Below are 19977 nucleotides of genomic sequence, written 5' to 3'. Positions count from 1 at the left end.
ACTCACGACTTTGTATTTGGTTGCCCCGTTAGAGACTTCTCAGGAGATCAATATCATAGTGGTACTTTCATCTGAGCATGCTTAACTGTAGAACTCTCCTCTCGTCCTAGTAGCATTAAGCCCAAAATGCATTGGTGATTTTAGAGGCTGTTGACATTACTTATGAATCATGATCTCTCTTGTCCATGGCTGATGTGGATTTGCATAAGGTGTACAATTGGTCCATGTTAATCTTCTTTGTATCGTTACAATCACCCCCCCCCCCCCAAGGGACTCATCGTCCTCGATGAAGTTTGTCCCACCATCCCGAACGAATCAGGAATAGTTCTGATACCATTTTGTAGCATCCCGCCTCTTGTACCACCAATATTATCTGCTTTGCCCCTGATGGATGGCCCATCCAAGAACTCACGGCTTTGGTTTTCGTTTCTCAGAAAGAGACTTCCTAGGAAGTCACCCATGCTAGTACTACTTCCACCTAAGAATGTTTAACTGTGAAGCTCTCCTTTGTCCACTAGCACTAAGCCCAAAACGCGTTGTGAAATTTGCCTAGGGTATATAATCGGTCCATGTTAATCTTCTTTATATTGTTACACCACAACTCCAGCTACATTCATCAACACTTGTATTTCATCGTAGTCTCACTCGATTTCTACTCTCTTTGCCTAGGGTTTCGTGTTTTCATGTTCTCGATCGGTCGCAATTTCAATTATGACACGCATTGCACGTCACTAACGGTCTATTTTCTACCAGTGTGATGCTGATTCCCCGTAAGAATAAAAAAAGAAAATGAAAAAAAGAGGGAAGATCATCATGAACTAAGAGGCTGTAGTGAATATAAAAGAGAGATAATTTATTGGGAAAATTACTTCAGATTAGAAGGAACCTTTATATGCATTAGAGATAATCTAATGTTTGAAGCGGAGAGGGAAGATTTCCCAAATTCCAAATCAAAGCATTAAATTTGTAACATTCTTTGGTGGATTTCAACACTGACCTATATCAAATATGGAAGTCGTTGATGCATGATTTGGGCTAGTATTCTAAAGAGGAGCTAAACCATCAAATTATCATGCATCGTTTAGTTTATTTTATATTTTAGGTAATTGACTATTATTGTATTTCTTTCGTGTTTCATTCGATGCTTCAACATAATATTGTTGTCTTTTTTCTTTTTTAAGGTATTCCATTTTTATCATATTCCTAGGGTCATTCAATCACAATGAAGTTTTTGCCACCTATCACAATAGACAACCATAAATAAATACATAAATCCACACACCTATATTCATATACATCAATTTCATATTAAAATCACGTCATTTTCTAAATTTCATACAACTTTAAAAGAAATTACACCTATACACATCAACATCATATTTATAAGGCATCCTTGTCCAAACTTAATGCATTATTCTAAAAGAAATCTTTGACTAATAATTAAGTACTTAATTAGTAAATCGTTTTGATAAAAATAATTGAAAAGCGAATAACACCCAACTCAATCTCACACCTATGCTATAAATGACTGTTAATAATAAACAAAAGTAAACAACACATAAACTTTAGAAAACAAAATAACTCAATCTCAAACCTGTTTTGTAATTGCATGTGTTTGGTTTCGTAACTAGGGAAAGCCCATGGGACCTACTACTCTACTAGGACCACTCTTTTAATTTCTACTACATTATTATAACTTCTAGTACATTAGGAGACCAACATATCATAACAAAGAAATAATCAGATCTTTAAAGACTCTGTATTGTAGTTCGATTATTTAACGTGTCGCGGCATTATCACCTATATGGTGTGTTACGGGAATGGTAAGAGGAGGGCAAATGTTTGGCGCCTGCAGGGGCTTACCTATATAACTAGAAGGGGGGGGGGGGGCTATTCTAATTGGCACAAAGCCGCAATAGTGAAGAGGGGGGGGGGGATATGATGATACTTATTGAGGATGAGCCACAACAGCAACATTTAAAAACAAACACTTAAACATGTAATCACATTGAGGCATAAACGATAATAGTGCAAAATTCATATAAACACATATTGAGGAATTGTGGGTTTAGTATTGAGGCCTTAAAACGTGTAAGTTTGAATATGATAGGCATGTTACCCCCAAAAGTAACGCGTAAAAAAGGGGGTGTAAGTGTCACACCCCAACCTAAGGCGGAAATGTCGGGGCGTGATCCGATTGCTCACAGCTCGAAGATACTATCATAACATAAAAATGACAATATCTAATTAATTATTTTATTTTAATTGTACACACAATATCCAACTAAAACAAACAATTTGAATAAATAAATATAAGCTCAAAAAAATTAACTTGATTATATCCTAAGGTCTTGTCTACATGTCCAAACTTTAATCTTCGATACAAGCAACCTGCATATGCGTATAGAATGGATTTTGTCAACATAAAATTGAGTGAGAATATCACCAATTTTGACACAACAATATAAATACCATAACGTGATAAAAGCGGTAAATATAATCAAACCATAACAAGTATAATGTAAATGCTTAGTAAATAGGTTAAACCTTTCTATATCATTTTCTATGCGTTGTCCTTAAAAAAATTGACTTCACTTATAGTTAAGCCAAAATTTAAGAGAAAATTCTTAAAATATGTATTTTTATAAACCAATTTCAAGTTTTATATATGTTTCCTATTATATTCCAGAAATGGATATTTAAAACTAGTCAGGACGAGTAGCATATGTAACCAAACGAGTAGTTTGCATAACCACTTAAAATATAGCACGTGACCATAAACCAACCGAAATGAGTACGTTCCATACTATTTTAGTCGTCACGAGCAAAGAAGATGCATGCCTCAGAAACAATAGCCACGACTACTGTAGAAATGTTTTCGCCACGACGAGTAGATCTTAAATTTTTGGAAGGACGTGTAACTTACAAACTAACTTACGTGAGTAGTTTGGCGCACGAAATCGTCGGACCGGGCGGTTTTACAAAAGATTAACTGGATCAAGTAGTTTGCAAACTTAAAACTTAGATAGTCAATACCAGTAGATCTTGGTCAGCGACTGGTTCTTCCGGTATACATGTCGAATACGAGTAGTTTGTTACCAGTTAACTCGTCTCTACTACTTTGATAATTACAATCTACTCATGACTACTCGTTTAGTCGTCGTTTTAGCGCAACCCGATCCATTTGAAATTTCAATTTTATTTGAATTTTGTCGGGAAAAGATAAATACAATATTGTCGTGGTAGCAAGCCAAAATTTAACTCTATTTTGGGTGCTACTAGTTTTTTCTATAAAATAAAAAAAAAAGATATAGCACAATCAGAATTATTTTATGAACTTTGTTAAGTGATTTCATGCAATTAAATTTATTTCATCACGATCAACAACGTACAAAACAACAAAAATACAAAATTATTCAACTTTGCATAATGGACAAATGAATATGCATTAACAAGTCACAAACACAACACACCAATTCAACACTACTACTCAGACTGGACAGCAGTCTGCTGGACGGAACTGCCAAAAGAATTCTGAAACACAACCGGAAACAAAGCATCGGTCTGACCAAGAAAGGTCTTGCCGTCCGAATTTGTGACAAGTCCGATATTATAGCAACTAAGGCTGGTACTACTGTTCGAACCGCATTTAAACGGACATAACTGGATCTGGTAACTTCTGGTTCCGGGCATCACCTCATCTTCCACAAACTGAAAGCAGCTCTCCTGTGTGTTCAACTGACCACCGGCCGTAACGGTCTTAACAGTTTTAGCAGCAGCTGCTGTGACAACTTCCGACGATGATAGCTACAGTTACGGTTAAGAAAAGAACAATTAATCAAACCCAAACCAAAATAACCGACTCAAACTAATTAATAACAAACGATGAGGTTTTTGCCTTTTAGTAATGTCTTGTTACAAGACAGAACCAAACCGAACCACGCTAAACTTGTTTATAATATTTATTATTGCGTTTACAAAATACACTTATTATTTGGAAAAAAAAGTTGGCCAATATTTATGTATAAATGGTTAATGAATGCTTTTAGGCAAAAAGTTTCAGTCTAAATTCAATATATTTATTATTTTATGTTAGTTTTAATAAGGCTTAAGTTAATTATTTTGGACCAATTATATCAAGTTCAGAATGTTTCAAGCACATGTATAAAATGATTTTTAGTTAAGGAGCTGAGCCAGGCTATCTCAGGCTCGGCTTAGCTCGTTTACAATCGAGCCATATTCATGCGAGTTTTGATACACAAGTTATTTGAACAACCCTAGTAAAATTAAAAACTGAAACCGAACAGTTTTTTGAAACCGAGAAATTTAAACTTTGGTTTTGGTTTGGTTCGAACGCAAAATCGACACATGCAAACCTTCAATGTCTTGGATCCCTGGCATGGGTCGGTAAAACTTGCTTCAATGGAAACCGGATACGATTCACGAATGTAAGTTTCATCGAAAATGATTGGTGTAACAATGAACGGGACGCCATAGTTGAACTCGAAAGGTTCTTGGGTGACATCAAGTGGGCATGAGTCTTTGGTGGCCCTAGAAAGAGTGAGACCGCCTCCGGTGCCACGAAGAAGTGGGAAGATGTAGTAAGGGACACCCGTCAGAAGCTTGTCGCCGGCGGAGTCGTATATTACGTCAGAAGCAGTTGATAGAAGTGAGTGTGTGGTGATGAAGATGAAGAGGTTTAAGGAAACCAAAGACAATGTCATCTTCATGAGGACAAGATAATTAAGAATAAGTATAAAAGTTTCTTTAGAAGAGTTTGAGGAACACAGACTTGGAGATTCTTGATATTTATAGAAGAATATGGTGTTTAGACTGTTATCAATTATGATTAAAGTTATAATACTTATTTAGTTTATAAATATTCACATTCAAATCATATAAAATAATACGCAATAAATGGCTTATGTGTTATATTTAAAGTGTGGCGGTTATGTAAATGACTACGTATCGTGTTTAAACTTTAAAAGGATACGTATAAATGTATTATACTGTTTAATTCTTGTGCGTAGTTCTCAACTTATTATTGCGCTTATATTGAAATGAACGTGTATTAAAATGCTTTTATTTATTTTTAGAGCATTTGAATTTTTGTATGCAAAGATACAATTTAGATACATTATATAAAAACTAACCATAAACCTATTTTCATACAAAATTATCTATATTACCATATAATAACTAACAAATAGACTAGGTAAATGATCCAATACAATAATCTTTTATCCTACACTACGTACGCGACCATCTACACCCTTGATTTCAAAAAACACGTGGTGACAAATTTGTAAGTTTTTTTAATTTGTTTCCACCCTAATTAACCGTTACGACCATTCAGTCATGGTCACCGAAGCCTTGCAGACACCACTTTAATTGAATTCAACATTGGAGAGTGATTTAAATTGATAGAAGTCTAAATACGTTTCATATTTGTTCATATGATGAAATCGATGGCCGATTGATGATATTTTGATGATTACGAGATTAAATGATGTGATTTCAGCGTCCAATTTCTTGTTATAGAAAGTTTAATTTCAGATATCAGCTTGTGACGTTTAAATGTTTGTTCTGAGTGTTTAAAGTTTTTTCATCTGAGTGTTCAAATTTTGTTCAGAACTTCTTAACTTTTTATTATGAATTTTTTAGATTTTTGTTTTGAAGTTCTTAATTTTTGTTCTAAATTTCTTAAATTTTTGTTCAAAACTTTTAAGTTTTGTTCTAAACTTCATAGTTTTTTTTTTCTAAATTTCTTAGATTTTTGTTCTGGATGTTTTTAATTTTGTTTTGAACTTCTTAGATTTTTGTTCTGAACGTTTTAACGGTGTAATTATTTTTGGTCATTTTTGTTCTGAGTGTCTTACAATTTTGTCCTAAACATTTTAAAGTGTTTGTTTTGGTTAGAACGTTTAAATGTACATTGTGTCTTCAGTTTTGCTTGGAATGTTTAAACTTTAAACGTAATATTTTGAACCATAATCAGAGCTCGATTGAGTGTATATTCTGCAATTTCATAATCGATTAATGAATCTAAATCCTTTTACACATCAATTTGATTTATTAAAATCATCAATTTTTTATCACTTTTGAAGATTCTTAATGTTTAACGACGTTCGATCTATTTTGAATTTGGTTTTTGACTTTTGAGATTTCATGTTTTTAGCTCTGATTAGGGTTAAGAAATTGAAAGACATAGAGCACAGAGTTTAGAATTTGGATCAGAATATTGATTTGTAATTGATGAATTTGATCACAAACTAGTTTTGATGTTATTTACGAAACTGCCACCACGTGTTCTATAATCTAACGTTCTAAAAGGTATTTGTAATTAATGAATTTGATCACGAACTAGTTTTGGGGTTATTTACGAAACTGCCACCGCGTGTTCTATAATCTAACATTTTGAAAGGTAGGGTGCGTAATGTAATATACGATAAGTAATTATTGTATAATAACTCACCCCTAAGACTAAGTGTTACGAAGGTGGAGGGGCGTCACTCCACCTCCACCTCATCACTTGCATTGTCTTCCCACCTACGTCCACTCTCTCTCGCCAATAGTTTAACGCCCAAGAGGGCTCATTGAGTCATTGTGTTGGGTTCACGCCCATTTCAACCAATCAGTTTCTTTTTTCTTTTTTTTTAATCTTGGTTAACTCGCTGTCTATTTTACGTTTTAACTAACCAAACCATAACATGATATTTGTCAAATACTTGGAGGCGATAAAATAAATAAATTAGATACAATAACAGAAAGATGATTTGGAAAACAGATATTTTGTTAAAAGTTATTGATCATGCATGTGCCCACATTTAGTGCTGCTTCATGATTTGTGTATTCTGTTTTTTCCCTACAGAACTTAAATTCTTATACCTTACAAAAATTAACGTCGCTAAAAGGATATATTTCTGTAGGGGCTACAACTAACTTAAATTCTTATACCCTTTTGATTTGAAGGGTGGTTGTGTTGTGTCAATATTTTTTACATTCTTTTCTTTCCATAAGTAGAGTTGTGATCATATAAATCCGCTAGAAGGGTACCAGGATAATAGTTCGGGGGTCATCATTCGACGAAAAAGTGGTAGTAGAATGTTTAGTCAATCGTTTATATTCAAAAGGACAAATTTGTAAATATTGATAACATAACTTAAATGGTTTTTAACAGCAATATGGTACTGCCAATCAATCGAGTAGTCACGAGAGAGCTAGAGAATTATAAGGAACCGTCCGTATAAGAAAACTATAAAGAACACTTTTTATTGACTTAAGATAAAGAATTGAAAATGAAAGCAAATATATATATATATATATTACATTACTATTGCAAACTGAAATGTAATAAAATACGAGATAAAACAAAAAACTTTTGGCTGAGGATTTGTGTTCAACACGGTTCTTAAAATAGATTTGAAGTATTCCAAAAGAACTTCTTTATTTCCCTACAGACGGAGTTAAAACTGTCAAGGAAGATACTAGCACCATAATGCACCTTGAAGAAGATCGAGAATGATGATCGAAAGATTGCTTGGAAAGAGTTTTCGTGTATTAATTCTTGTGTTTCTTGGTGTGCATATTATGTGTCAGGTTTTGAACCAATGAACACCGAAGGGATTAGAGAATTAGTTGGAATCAATGAATACCGAAAAAGCTGGAGAGACCAGCTACAGACGGCATGAAATGGCCATAAATTAAATGATTAGTTTTCTTCCATCATCATAGTTAATTACGTTTCTTTTTTCAATAACCATATCTTGGTGGTCAAAGAATATTTAAATATAAACTTTTGTGAGTTGTTTGTATGCAAAATAAAGAATCATAAAGAGTTTATCATTTTAGTTTTTTATAATTAACAATTTTAATCAGAAGAATACAAATATTATCATCCGTTTTATTTCAGAGACACATAATTGCTAGCGAAGAGGAGTTATATGCTCATGAACCACCATCATAACCATCACATTATCTACCATCACTCTAATCAGTAATCACCATCCCGGTTGAGGCTCAGGTGCACCACCCGGGGCCCATGCTCCCGGCTCACCAAACTCGCCGCATAGAAGTAGGTTTTCCGGTGGAGGGTTTTCCGGTGCCAGGTTTGGATCATCATCATGAACCCGAACATATAATTCTTGTCCCAAATACCAACGTTTCAAATGTTGCGATCTCAAGTTCCACATCCTAGGGTTGTCTAGGAAAACATACACTGCCGTCCACCATCCGGGGTACACTTGGACGGTGGAACGGACCACTGGATCATACAAGTTGTAGGTACTTCTAGCATCTGGTGTCCATTCTCCATCACCAAAACTAGAAAAAAAAAAAAACAGATGAATATGACTTATTGATCGATAATAATATATAATTTTCACTTGTTTTTCTTAAAAACAATTCGTAACATTTTAATTGTGATTAAAAAAATCAGTAAATTGTTTGTGATTAACAACGGAACTTAATGTTATAAGTGTCATTAGTCACATTAACAGTATAGATTATTATTGGCCAGTGAATTATAGTTCAAACTATTAAAATTCAATTTGTCGTATTTGTTGTAAAAGCTCAAGTTTGATTAGCACTTACCCGACAACGTAAAATCCATAGCCATCTAAATGCCAAGAATCCATCAATTTCAGATCATTTTGGAAGATGATCTCGTGCCAATCCTTATGAATGGCATTCACGACTGAAACACCAAAGGCGGCCTCGTCTTTGATGGACTGGATCGGGAGTTCACCTAGGCGGTAAACTCCAGACCCATTGATGAAATAATCAGCCAGTTTTAATGGTGTATCCGGTGTGAAATATGATATGTTATTGACCGCGTAGTGGTACAAGCCACTAATATTGGCTTGTGATCCGTGAAGGATGATCGTCTCCGACAAGGTCACGTTAGTGACGTTAAATGTCCCTTGTGGGTTAGGCCGTGCTGCTCCTGTTGTCATATTCCATCTGTTTAAGAACTAAACACCATTAGTTGAAAAAATTTTGCAAACTCTAAAGAACACTTATGGCTAGATGTATTGTCGTTATAGTTATTATTATATGTATTATTTTTTTAAGACGGAAAATTTCTTACTCTTCTTAGGACTTAAACTCTGGACTTTCGGGTGATTAGCAGGCTTATCTCTGCTACTAGGTTACCAACCCTGGGACCTTAATTATTATTTAACAAAAAAATTATCCTAAAGTTTCAAGCCACGTGTACTGGGCCAGTTTAGGCCCAAAATTTTCAAGCCTAAATGTTAAAACCGCATAACCAAACCAAGCCATTGTGAAAACCGAAAACCCCAAAACGAACAGTTTTTAAAAACCCAAAAACTGAATTTTCACGGTTCAATTTGAGTTCAAAACCGACCCAAACACCCCTACTATTTAGCTTTACCATTAGTATTTTGTTCGGTTTGAGCTAAAAAAGGGTTGGCTTCCAATTAACTAATGAAAAGAAAATATTATTCACCGATACTTATAAATTGTGGTTTTGAATTTTTCACTTATTTACCTGATTGATCTTGCTTGGTTTACTGAAAACTCAATGTCCCATGGGTCAGGGCCAGTGGGGATCGGTCCATTAACACGAGCACTCGATTCAGTATAATGCAATACGCCTTTAGCCACAAGCGGGCTATCATCTGATGTGTTTAGCAGCTTAGGAGTTGCTACAATGTAGTAATCAGCATCATCTTGATCTGCAGTTACTAGAACTAGAGGTGCACAAATCGGTTTTTTTAAAAAAACCGGTTCGGTTATTAACCGGACCGGTTTTTTTTGGCCCGGAAAAAAAACCGGTTCGGTTAATAACCGGACCGGTTAATAACCGGTTTTTGTATGTCAAAACCCTAACCGGTCTAACCGGTTAGGACCGGTTTAGAAACCGGTTAGAACCGGTTAATAAACCGGTTTTTTAATAACCGGTTTTTAGGTTAACCGGTTTTTTTTTTTTTTTTTTTTTTTTTTAAATAACCATTATTTTTTCACAGTATAAACAAACCGGTAACTACAAGGCAAAACGGACTGACCGAAGCCATTCTTTGCTTTCGTTGTTAGGGTTCTTTGCTTGGAAGATTAAAAACACATAACTTTCATTTATAGTTTTTACATTAAAAATACAAACATTAAATCGTTATCGCATATTCGTAACTCAAAAATACAAACATTAAAGAATGCTTAGACACGATTACATGAACAACTTGCTGTTTCTTACTCATTATTTGCCTCCATGTTTGCTGTTTCTTTAACTAATTTTCTTCGCTACCCGATCCCGAGCTATTCCTTAGGTAATCGTCGTACGCGGCTTCTTCATCGGTCATTGGTTGAATGTGTCCTTGATTGACCTCGTCTTCATACAAGCCCGCCTCATACTCCATTTCCCCCTCGAGTGAGCGTTGATGTTGTGCCCTATCTAAAGAGTCCAAGTAATCCTTGTAGCAAATCGACATCTCTATAGCTGGTGGAGTGAGTCGAGTCCTCCTAATCGATATAACCCTGCCAGAAACAGAAAAAGCAGACTCTGAAGCTACCGTGGAAGCTTGGACCGTTAGTAAATCTTTGGCCATGGCGGCGAGGATCGGAAACTCATCCTCCTTACCTCTCCACCAAGCCAGCAAATCAAGACTTCTAAATTCATCCGGAGTCATGTGTTTCACAAAGTTGGTACCACCATACCTTCCAAGTTCACTGCTTGGGGTGTTTACCTTTTGACGTTTACCGGCGTCTTCCCAAATCATGTAGTACATCCCCATTTCAAGGTCGGTTTGGGATTGGGATTGGGCAACAGCTCTTAACGAGTCATGAATTTGGGAAGACGACCCGTATTTTGTAAGGTAAACATCATACATGTTTGACAAGGTGGTGTTGAAAGCATTCTTTAAAGTTTGGCTATAATAGGGGTTTTGATCGTCGTTTAACTCTAGCTCATCACAAATTTTTTCTATTAAAGCTTCAACACCACCAACATTGATGCAAGGGTTTAACGCAGCAGCACATGTCAAAACAGCGGGTAGTTCTTGAAAATATTTTCTAAATTTTTCTTTCATTTTTACACCCATATCAAAATAAGGTGCACCCCTACAATGAAGTTCACTCAACTTTGTGCACATGACAACAATTTTTGGTAAAGCAATGGGGCTTGTTGGATAGTAAACCCCGGATAAACTAGTTGTGCAAGATTTAAAAATTTGAAGGACCTTCGTAACGATCTCAATCAATAACCAGTTTCTAGGATCGTACGGTGCACATTTACCCCTACTTGACAAAATTTGATGAAACGCAATTAATGATTCTTTTTGTTGGATGGCTTTCTCAAACATATCACAAGTCGAGTTCCATCTTGTTGGACAATCCCAATTTGGCCCTAACCATTGACAATTAGCTTCTACACAAAATTTTTTGTATCTTGAAAATGTTTTATTGTTGCTAAAAACATCTCGTAACATTCTTTTAAAATTGTTTCTTTGCGTTTCGATCACGTTTAACCCATCTTGCACGGCCAAGTTGATAATATGTGCAATGCATCGGCTATGAAAAAACGCTCCATCACAAATAGGTTTATACTTTAATTTTAAATGGCCAACCGCGGCCGTATTGTTGGACGCGTTATCAAACGAAATTGAAAAGATTTTATGTTCAATCTTGTATTGTCGAATGACTTTATCCAAGAGTTTAAAAATATTTCTACCCGTGTGCGGGTAATCAAACAATTGAAACGCAACGGTTCGTTTCATCATTTGCCACGACTCGGGGTCAACCCAATGAGCCGTCACACAAATGTATGAGTCGGGCGAACCATGAGGTACCGACCACACATCCGTTGTTAAGTTTACACCAGTTTGTAAGTTTGAAAAGTATGAAATTAGTTCGGATTTAGCGTTTTTCCATACTTTAAGACAATCTCTTCTAAGGGTCGAACGACTTACGTGTTGGTAGCGTGGTTGAACATACTTTTGCATCATCTCCGTGAATTGAGGGTTGTCGAAGTGGTTGAAATGAAGTGTTTGTTGAATCACAAAGTTTGAAAACTTTTGACGTACCGCTTCAAGGTCGTACGTAAACACCGCTCCTTGATTCGTCATCTCCGGCTGCGAACTACTTCCCGATTCGTCCTTCAAGGCCTTGCAAAAGGGCCTTTGTACATGCGCTTTTAAAGTGGAGTTTGCATCTTTGCCATAAAACTTCAAACAATGTTTGCATCGAGCTTTTTGGCTACCGTTAGACATTTCGCATAGGTCGAAATGTTGCCAAACATCTTGGTTTCGTTTCGTGGGGATGACCCAAACGACCGTTTCTCCCGTGTTCGAGGCACCCATGTTGACGGATGAAGCAGCACTTTGGGAGGCCATGATAATCGACTACGAAATAAGACCGTATGGAGTGGTAATGTGGTATAATTGAGCGTGAGATAACAAAATAATCGCGTATGAAATAAACGTTTAGAGCGTTTGGAGTTGTATAATCGAGTGTGATCTAACCAATACCCAACCTAAACTATATATAGATGTTTGTGGGGGTAAAATGGTAAAAAAAAAAAAAACGGTCAAAAAAAAAACGGCCATATAGCCGTTATACAACGGTCAAAAAACCGGTTTTTAACCGGTTAACCGTTATGGAGAAACCGGTTAACCGGTTTTTCCACAACGGTCAAAAACCGGTTTATAAAAAAACCGGTTAACCGGTTTTTCCTTAACCGGTTATTAAAAAAAAACGGTTTTTTCATTAACCGGTTTGTTAACCGGTTTTGGCTCTAAAACTTGTAACCGAAATACGAACCGGCGGTTTGTAAACCTGTCAAACCGGTTTTTAAAAAACCGGTTTTCGTAAAAACCGGTTTCCGGTTTAAACCGGCAAACCGGTTCCCCAACCGGTTTTTTTGACCATCTCTAACTAGAACCGAGTATGACTGTCCGACATTCACGTCTAGAGAGTCCACCGTGGTCTGGTTCGTGTACGAGCCTTCAGTCTCAACCAACAGCATCTTATGGTTCTGAATCCTAAAGTTGAAACTCAGTGTGGTCCCAACATTGGATACTCTGAATCTATATGTTTTGCCTGAAGTATAAGAGCATTAAACCTTAAAATAGTAAAGTGACACATTATTCATATTTAACTGTCATGTAAAGTTGTAAACCTTTAGTGACCTCCACAGTCTCGTAAGGTTTTGATGTCGAATGCCCGTAAGGTGATTTGCCATTGATCAACATAATATCAGGAACCTCACTTAAAGCTTCAAGATTTGACCTAACGACCTTTACATGAAAACAAGATAAAAATTTGATGTAAGTATCAACGTTTTGAATATACTATGAAACCACGACTACTGAAAAGTCTGGGACGAAATGGCTATTTTGATTATTTTTCCTAAAAAAGTTAACGGTTAAGTTTAGACCGTTGTACCTTATAGTCTACGAAAAACCAGTCACCAATGAGAAGATCAAACTCGGCTTCAGGTTTTGCAAACGGACATTGATGACAATACGATTGTTGACCCGAATAGGCCCGAACCCTCCAGCAAGCTTCTGATAGTTGATAGAAGGAAAGTAAGTGAAAGTACCAATTTGATCTTTAACAACAAATGCATAAGTCCAGTTGGTGCCTGGTTTAATGGCACAGTTAGTCCCTGAAACTCCGTCTTGCCACGAGTTAAGCCTTTGTTGAATACCATTCCAAGTGAAAAGAAGGGGTTCGTCTAAGTAGTTGAAAACGGTTACTTTAACTATGTCGTTGGTCGTGGCGTTAATAAGGGGACCCGGGAATTGGCTGTTAATGGTTATAACCTGTCGCAAGCACACGAACACTATCAATGAACATAATATAATAGAACACTTCAGCTTTTTCATAGAACCATAATATTAATCTGTTTTCGGTTTTTAAAGGGTGGTTCTAGATTTTATCCAGACAAATTGGTCTAGTGTATATAGAGGACGTTAATTTTAAAACCAGCAATACGTTGAGAACTACAAGAATCGTATTAATACTATACTGTCTGTTGTATAAATCAACTAGATTGGATTAAGATTTCACTATTTTGTAATTTGCTTTTGAAAAATATAACACTAAATGCATATAGATTTTTTACCGCCAAAAAAGAGATCTATATGCACACCTATATGTATATCACACTTAAAAGAAAGAGTGATAGAGATAAATAAATTTTTTTGTTTTTTCAGTTTTACATTTTTCATTGTATATAGAAATGATTATTCAAACATTAAAGACTGATTAACGGGATGTAGGGGTATGGTACTAAACCCGGTTTTACGACCCTAAATTTATTATGTTTGGCTTATTTTATTATATGGACTAATACAATGTTATTGGGCTGAGGGGGTTTTGTGGAGGTAACCCTAACTGGGCTAGGCCCATTAGGGTACCATGATGGTGGCCATGAGGCTCTCTATAAAAGGAGGTCTCCACCTCCTTATTAAAGGGTCATGCTCAATAAGAGCCACCACCACTTTTTTGTGTCTGTAAACAAGAGATCTTTGAGATTTCTTAGCAGTCACCTCCACACTCCCGAAAAACCATTGCAGGTCTCAAGCAACCGAAGAAGAAGATCAAGACGTGGTTCGTTCATCTCGAAAATCCGTGGAAACATCGTCATGGATCAGGTCAGATTCATTTCATGTTTCGACACGGGACATTACCGGTTGCCCAAACGTATCATCACTATCAATATCCCAACGTAGATCTATGACTTCCGAGTTTGTTGTCGCAAGTAAAACCACGAGAAAAGCTAATATGGACCATACCAAAGAAGCCATTGGGAGTTGCATAGGAACAAAAGGTGCATATGGGGTCTATGTAACAAGGGTGGTAATGGAACTGAGGTTTTGTATGCATGCAAGACAAAACTACTTTGGTTTTGACAGTTTAGTTGATATCGCCATCGGCATACGAAGAACCAACTGTTTTCTGTCATTTTATACATGTCTAAATGCTAAATAAGTTAATAACTATGATTTAAAGAACTGTCTATAATTTAGGCATCTGTTTATGTTGTCTTGTAACTGAAAGCCATGTCTAAAAGGTTATATCAAGATTTGACTTGGTCAAATCTTTTTGGATTATCGGGCTATCCTTAAGTACCGGTTAATGATCCCTATGTTCCCGACGGATGAACCTTGCCCAATTTGTCGTAAGGTCTGTTTGGATTCTTTTGGTGACCATGCGGTGCATTGCAAAGAATTGCCTGGCTTTAAATACAGACATGATCTGGTTAGGGATGTTCTGTGTGATGTTCTTAAACGGGCAGGGATTTCTGCTAAAAAGGAGGCCCCTGTTAACTTTCTCACGGATCCTATTGAAGGGATGTCTACTTTACGACCGGCTGATATTCTTGTGTTCGGGTGGGCAGGGGGGGAACACGCCTGTGTGGATCTTACAGGAGTGTCTCCTCTTGTTGGGCTCAGGGACCGTGGGTTTGTTGTGGGTCAGGCTGCGTTGAAGGCTGAATCGGGCAAAGTTGTTAAACACGAGAAAGCTTGTTTAGATAATCAACATGTCTTTCTACCATTTGCCTTTGATACATTTGGTTTTCTGGCTCCAGAGGCTGTGAAATTTTTGAGTAGGGTTCAGCGCGTCGTACACGGAACCTCTTCAGCTTCTAGGTCCCAAAGCTTCGTTTTTAGCAGGATTGGTTTTGCTGTTCAAAAGGGGGTTGCGGCGCAACTTGTTGCCCGTTTGCCTGCCACTTTATTGTAATCGTTTTATAGTAAATTATATAAAATCTGTGTCTAAAAAAAAAAAAAAAAAAATCTTTTTTAAGTTGAAATCTTTGATGGAATAAAAGTAGGGATGCGAACGAACCTGAACCAAACAGGCAGCGAGCAATGACGAGTATTCGGGTATGGGATTACTTTTGAAATTTTTGCAGGTATGGTATTACACTATATTGTGATAACCGACCATAAACCCAAAACATGCATACCCGGTCACCCGTAAAAATTAAAATAGTAGAACATATATTTGAAAATAAATAAATAAAAGTCTCATTGTCATCGCAACCTAAAAGGTGGCAAACAGAAGAAAAAAAATCATTTTTATTTTGGAAATGCATAGTTTGGCCTTAGAAGTCAACATCTGTACTGAGAGAAAATATATACCTAAGTGTTTATTTTGACTTTGTGGTCAAACTTACAAATTTCAACTTCAAGATCTGTATGGATTTTTTGGCATTTCATCAAGATGCCAATGACAGCATTACTCAACAAGTTACCATAATTTGGAATTTTGATATTTTGGAACTTGATTCATAAATTCCATATTATACTTCCATTCTAAAATTTGAAAGTTTGACTCCAAATGTCAACCTTTGTATTGTCTTAGTAGTTAGTACATCTATTAGCAGTTTAGCACATTCGATGGATTTATGAGCAAGCGAATCAAATATACTTCAAAAACATCTTATAACAAAAAAAACACAATAAGATAATACATAGCTATTTACTGCCATCCATACCGGGCTTCCATTCGGGCATTTTAAACCGAAACCGTTCAAAACTTCAAAGTGAACTCTTAACGAGCCCAAACCGCGACAAAAGATTCAACAAATAAAAACATAAACCTATGCAATTTAACCTACAAAGCATTATACAATAACTCCAACTTCTTTTCAAGCTTTATATCCTGGTTGGCCATAGAGAATGCAGCAACAGGTTTGACCATCTCGAGTCAAACAGAAAGAAAAAAAAAAGAACCGTATAAGACACGATTCCAATTAAGAGCAACAGTTGTCACTTCTTTTTTTCATGGAAAGTTGCTTCTCCTTCAAGATTTGTCTCTTCACTACTACTGAACCTTGTTCAAGTAGACCTGGTTTATCTAATATCTGCACAATTTCAAACACATAGTCAAACTATCTTATTAGCAGTGGCAAAATGCACGGGTTGTGTAATGAGCCAAATGAATTATTCTCAAACAGGCAAATGTTTTGGAGGTCAAAACGAGTCAAAATGAATCGACTGAAAAAAACTTTTATCCAAGAATTTTAAACTTACTATAAATTGATGGCAAAAAATTTGATCTTTTCAAGAAAATGATTTAGAGAGTTTTATGCTATGAAAATACACTTTTGAGCAGCTTTCAACATGTTTGACCCACTTGACTGATTACCCTTTTAGCTGAATTATTTTATTTAATCCGACCCGTTAAAAGCAAACATAAAAACACGTATGCACCTTTAAAGAAAGATCTTTAAAGCACTGTTGTACATTTGCTCTTGTTCTAGCACTGCATTCATAAAATAAACAATCATGTTCTTTTGCAAGAGCCATTCCCTCTTCAACCGTTACAGCCCTCTCAACATCCTGAAATTTGTCATAACAATCGTGTAATGGGTTAATCAGTATATAAAGATAGATAACAAAAAAAGGTGTGGCCCTTTTGGTTTATAAACTCACCCGATCGACCTTGTTTCCAACTAGAATCTTGACACAATCAGGGTTTGTAGAATAGAGATCAACTTCTCGTGCCCATATTTCTGATAAGTTTGTAAAGGTTTCTCTTCGGGTAACATCATAAACTGAATATCACAAATATAACGAGTGTTAATCATCTTTCTTTTTAACTGTGAGAACCCGTTATTAGAAAACAATTCCCTTCCAACCAATGAAACAAGTTAAAACTAAGGGTGTAAACAGACCAAGTCACCCAATATCGGCTTGCTAAAAGCTTGAATGGATCCAAGCTTAACGGAGCTCAAGCCTATAAAATAAGCTTGAACAAAAACAAGTCTGACTGTCCGCGCCAGAGCTTCACTTATCAAGCACGAACTCGCCTACGAGCTTGTTATTTATATAGTTTTTATTTAATATTTTAAATGCATATTTATTTAATAATTAGTATTATATATAAAAACATGACAAAAATAACTCAATATATTATGTTATAATATAACTGTGTATAAATTAATTAATAAATAATAAACACGCCAAGCTAGAGCCTAGTTGAGCTCGGGCGGCTCGTTTACACCCCTTAAGAAAGTGGAAGATTTAATTGAACTTGAATAAGGTGTTTACCACTGCACCATACCTTTTTAAGTTCTTTTTAATAATTTTATAATGATGTAAAGTGGTAAACTAATTTAGTTGCATACCAAGAATGATTCCATGTGAGCCTCGGTAGTATGAGCTTGTTAGTGTCCCAAACCTCTCTTGTCCCGCTGCAGCACAAAATCCGTTCAAAAATGGTATTCATTTTCCACCAATTAGCGGTTATTAATTAGTCTAAAAACGATTATAGTTACCCGTATCCCAAATGGTTAGTTTGAGTCGTTTTCCATCAACTGTGAGCATCTTCATCTTAAAATCCACACCTGGAAATTGACATGTATGATTCACATTCGGTTAATTACTGCTTAAAATGTGTGTTTGGCATTTTTATCAAAACCATGTGTGCATGCCTAATATTATAACAAATGATTCATGAACCATTATACCAATAAACACAAAAAGACCATCTAAATGGGAACATATAAGCATACATCATGAGCTTTTGTCTCAAAATCCTAATTAAGGGGGGCCCTTTTTGTAGTCTACTGTCATATCATATAATAAAATCAAATCTTGGAATCATCTTACCACATGCAAATACTCATATTTTATTTAGAGAACAAAAACTTTGATTGAATCAATTCACATGACTAAAGAATAAAGATAACACTATTGATACACATGTTTTATTTTAAGATGAGTTTTCATGAACAAGAAAACAAAAAAAAAATGAGTAGATAGTTTTTATAGCTGAAATTGGATAAAAGATAAAGTCAAAGTTAAAAAATGATAAGTTAGAGAACATGGGTTGTCAGTGAGTTTCCCATTATAAGGCCCATGGATCCAACACAAACAATAATAACAAGAAACAAAAAAAAAATCAATATCTAGAAGAATATCAAGAACTACAGTTTTGGTAGGGTAAATCCAAAATTAATAATAGTAATAATGAGTGTCTGGGTAGGGAAAAATCTTAATAACAATACCAGGTACAGTGAAAAGAATCCAACAAAAATCAAATCACACAAGTGCTAATTAAGAAACAGTGTATATATGACTATGAACAAACAAATCAAGAAAAGTTACCATCTAATCATATCTACTCCTAAAATCACAAAATTTTATATAAATATATATAAAAAAAAAACCTATAACTCAGTAAACAGAATATAGATGGTTACATATCAAATTCAAATCAATAAAAATTTATACATCAATCAAAAAATCAAAGCTAAAGAATCACCCTTTAATGTTATAATATAAATTTCCAAAAAAAAAAAAATTATAATCGAAAAAATATGAATTAAAATACAAAAACTCATATAAATATTTAAAAATTTCAAGAAACCCTATAACTCAGTAGCAAGAATTTAGATATACAAATATAGATACAAAAAATGATTGAAAGTGAATAGTTACCAATAGTGGGAGAAAGATCTTGACAAGGGTCATCGGAGTTGGATATAAAACTTAAAAGAAGACTGCTTTTGCCAACACCTGAGTCTCCAATAACCAGAATCTTGAAAGAGTAATCATAACTGGTGGGACTGATCTGTGATCGCTTGAAGCTGCCTTTGGTTTCTCCGTTGATATATGGTGTTGCTGATGGAGACGATGAACCCATTTTAAAAAACCAAACTTTTGTTCAAGATTTTGAATTTTGATTATGGTTTGAGGGTTTGTTTGTTTCTCTCTCTTGCTGTCTGTCTGTCTCTCTCTCTAGAGAGTATCATGGGTGAGACAAATGGAGGAAACTGTTGGGTCTTGGCGGGTTAAATTTTTCATTTTTTTTTAAAGTTTATTTTGTGTTTTGGAAATTAATTGGTGGGTGGTCCTTGAACTATTTGATTATTTGTTTGTAGACCTTTAATTATTGTGATGGTTTGGTTTTAACCTTGTTTGTCTTGTAGATAGTCGGATATCAGAAAACTTCGAATGCTTAGATTTTGGTATCTGAAACTGAACTTTTGAAATCGAAACAAAT

At 35.5% G+C, this 19977-nt stretch overlaps 2 protein-coding genes and 1 pseudogene across 3 annotated transcripts; all 3 read right to left on the bottom strand.

The window, feature by feature from the left end:
- Positions 1–3486: 3486 nt before the first annotated feature.
- LOC143565455 (kunitz trypsin inhibitor 5-like) lies at positions 3487–4730 on the bottom strand. Its single transcript, XM_077052419.1, has 2 exons — positions 4377–4730; positions 3487–3807 (listed from the first exon to the last, which is right to left on the bottom strand). Exons 1-2 carry the CDS (start codon positions 4728–4730, stop codon positions 3487–3489), a joined length of 675 nt encoding a protein of 224 aa, XP_076908534.1.
- A 3223-nt stretch (positions 4731–7953) lies between these two features.
- LOC143565441 (monocopper oxidase-like protein SKU5) lies at positions 7954–14821 on the bottom strand (annotated as a pseudogene). Its single transcript, XR_013141074.1, has 7 exons — positions 14649–14821; positions 13399–13778; positions 13133–13250; positions 12880–13053; positions 9512–9698; positions 8593–8961; positions 7954–8322 (listed from the first exon to the last, which is right to left on the bottom strand). The product of XR_013141074.1 is annotated as a monocopper oxidase-like protein SKU5 (transcript).
- A 1645-nt stretch (positions 14822–16466) lies between these two features.
- LOC143565449 (ras-related protein RABC2a-like) lies at positions 16467–19774 on the bottom strand. Its single transcript, XM_077052415.1, has 6 exons — positions 19413–19774; positions 18248–18316; positions 18098–18163; positions 17403–17524; positions 17181–17309; positions 16467–16831 (listed from the first exon to the last, which is right to left on the bottom strand). Exons 1-6 carry the CDS (start codon positions 19615–19617, stop codon positions 16721–16723), a joined length of 702 nt encoding a protein of 233 aa, XP_076908530.1. The 5' UTR covers positions 19618–19774; the 3' UTR covers positions 16467–16720.
- Positions 19775–19977: the final 203 nt, after the last annotated feature.

The sequence above is a fragment of the Bidens hawaiensis genome, unplaced genomic scaffold, assembly GCF_021521415.1.
Source record: "Bidens hawaiensis isolate Kalapana, Puna unplaced genomic scaffold, B.hawaiensis_p1.1 tig00022340_1, whole genome shotgun sequence".
NCBI lineage: Eukaryota > Viridiplantae > Streptophyta > Magnoliopsida > Asterales > Asteraceae > Bidens > Bidens hawaiensis.
Note: the sequence above shows the minus strand (reverse complement) of the source record. Positions and strands in the feature narration are given on the sequence as shown.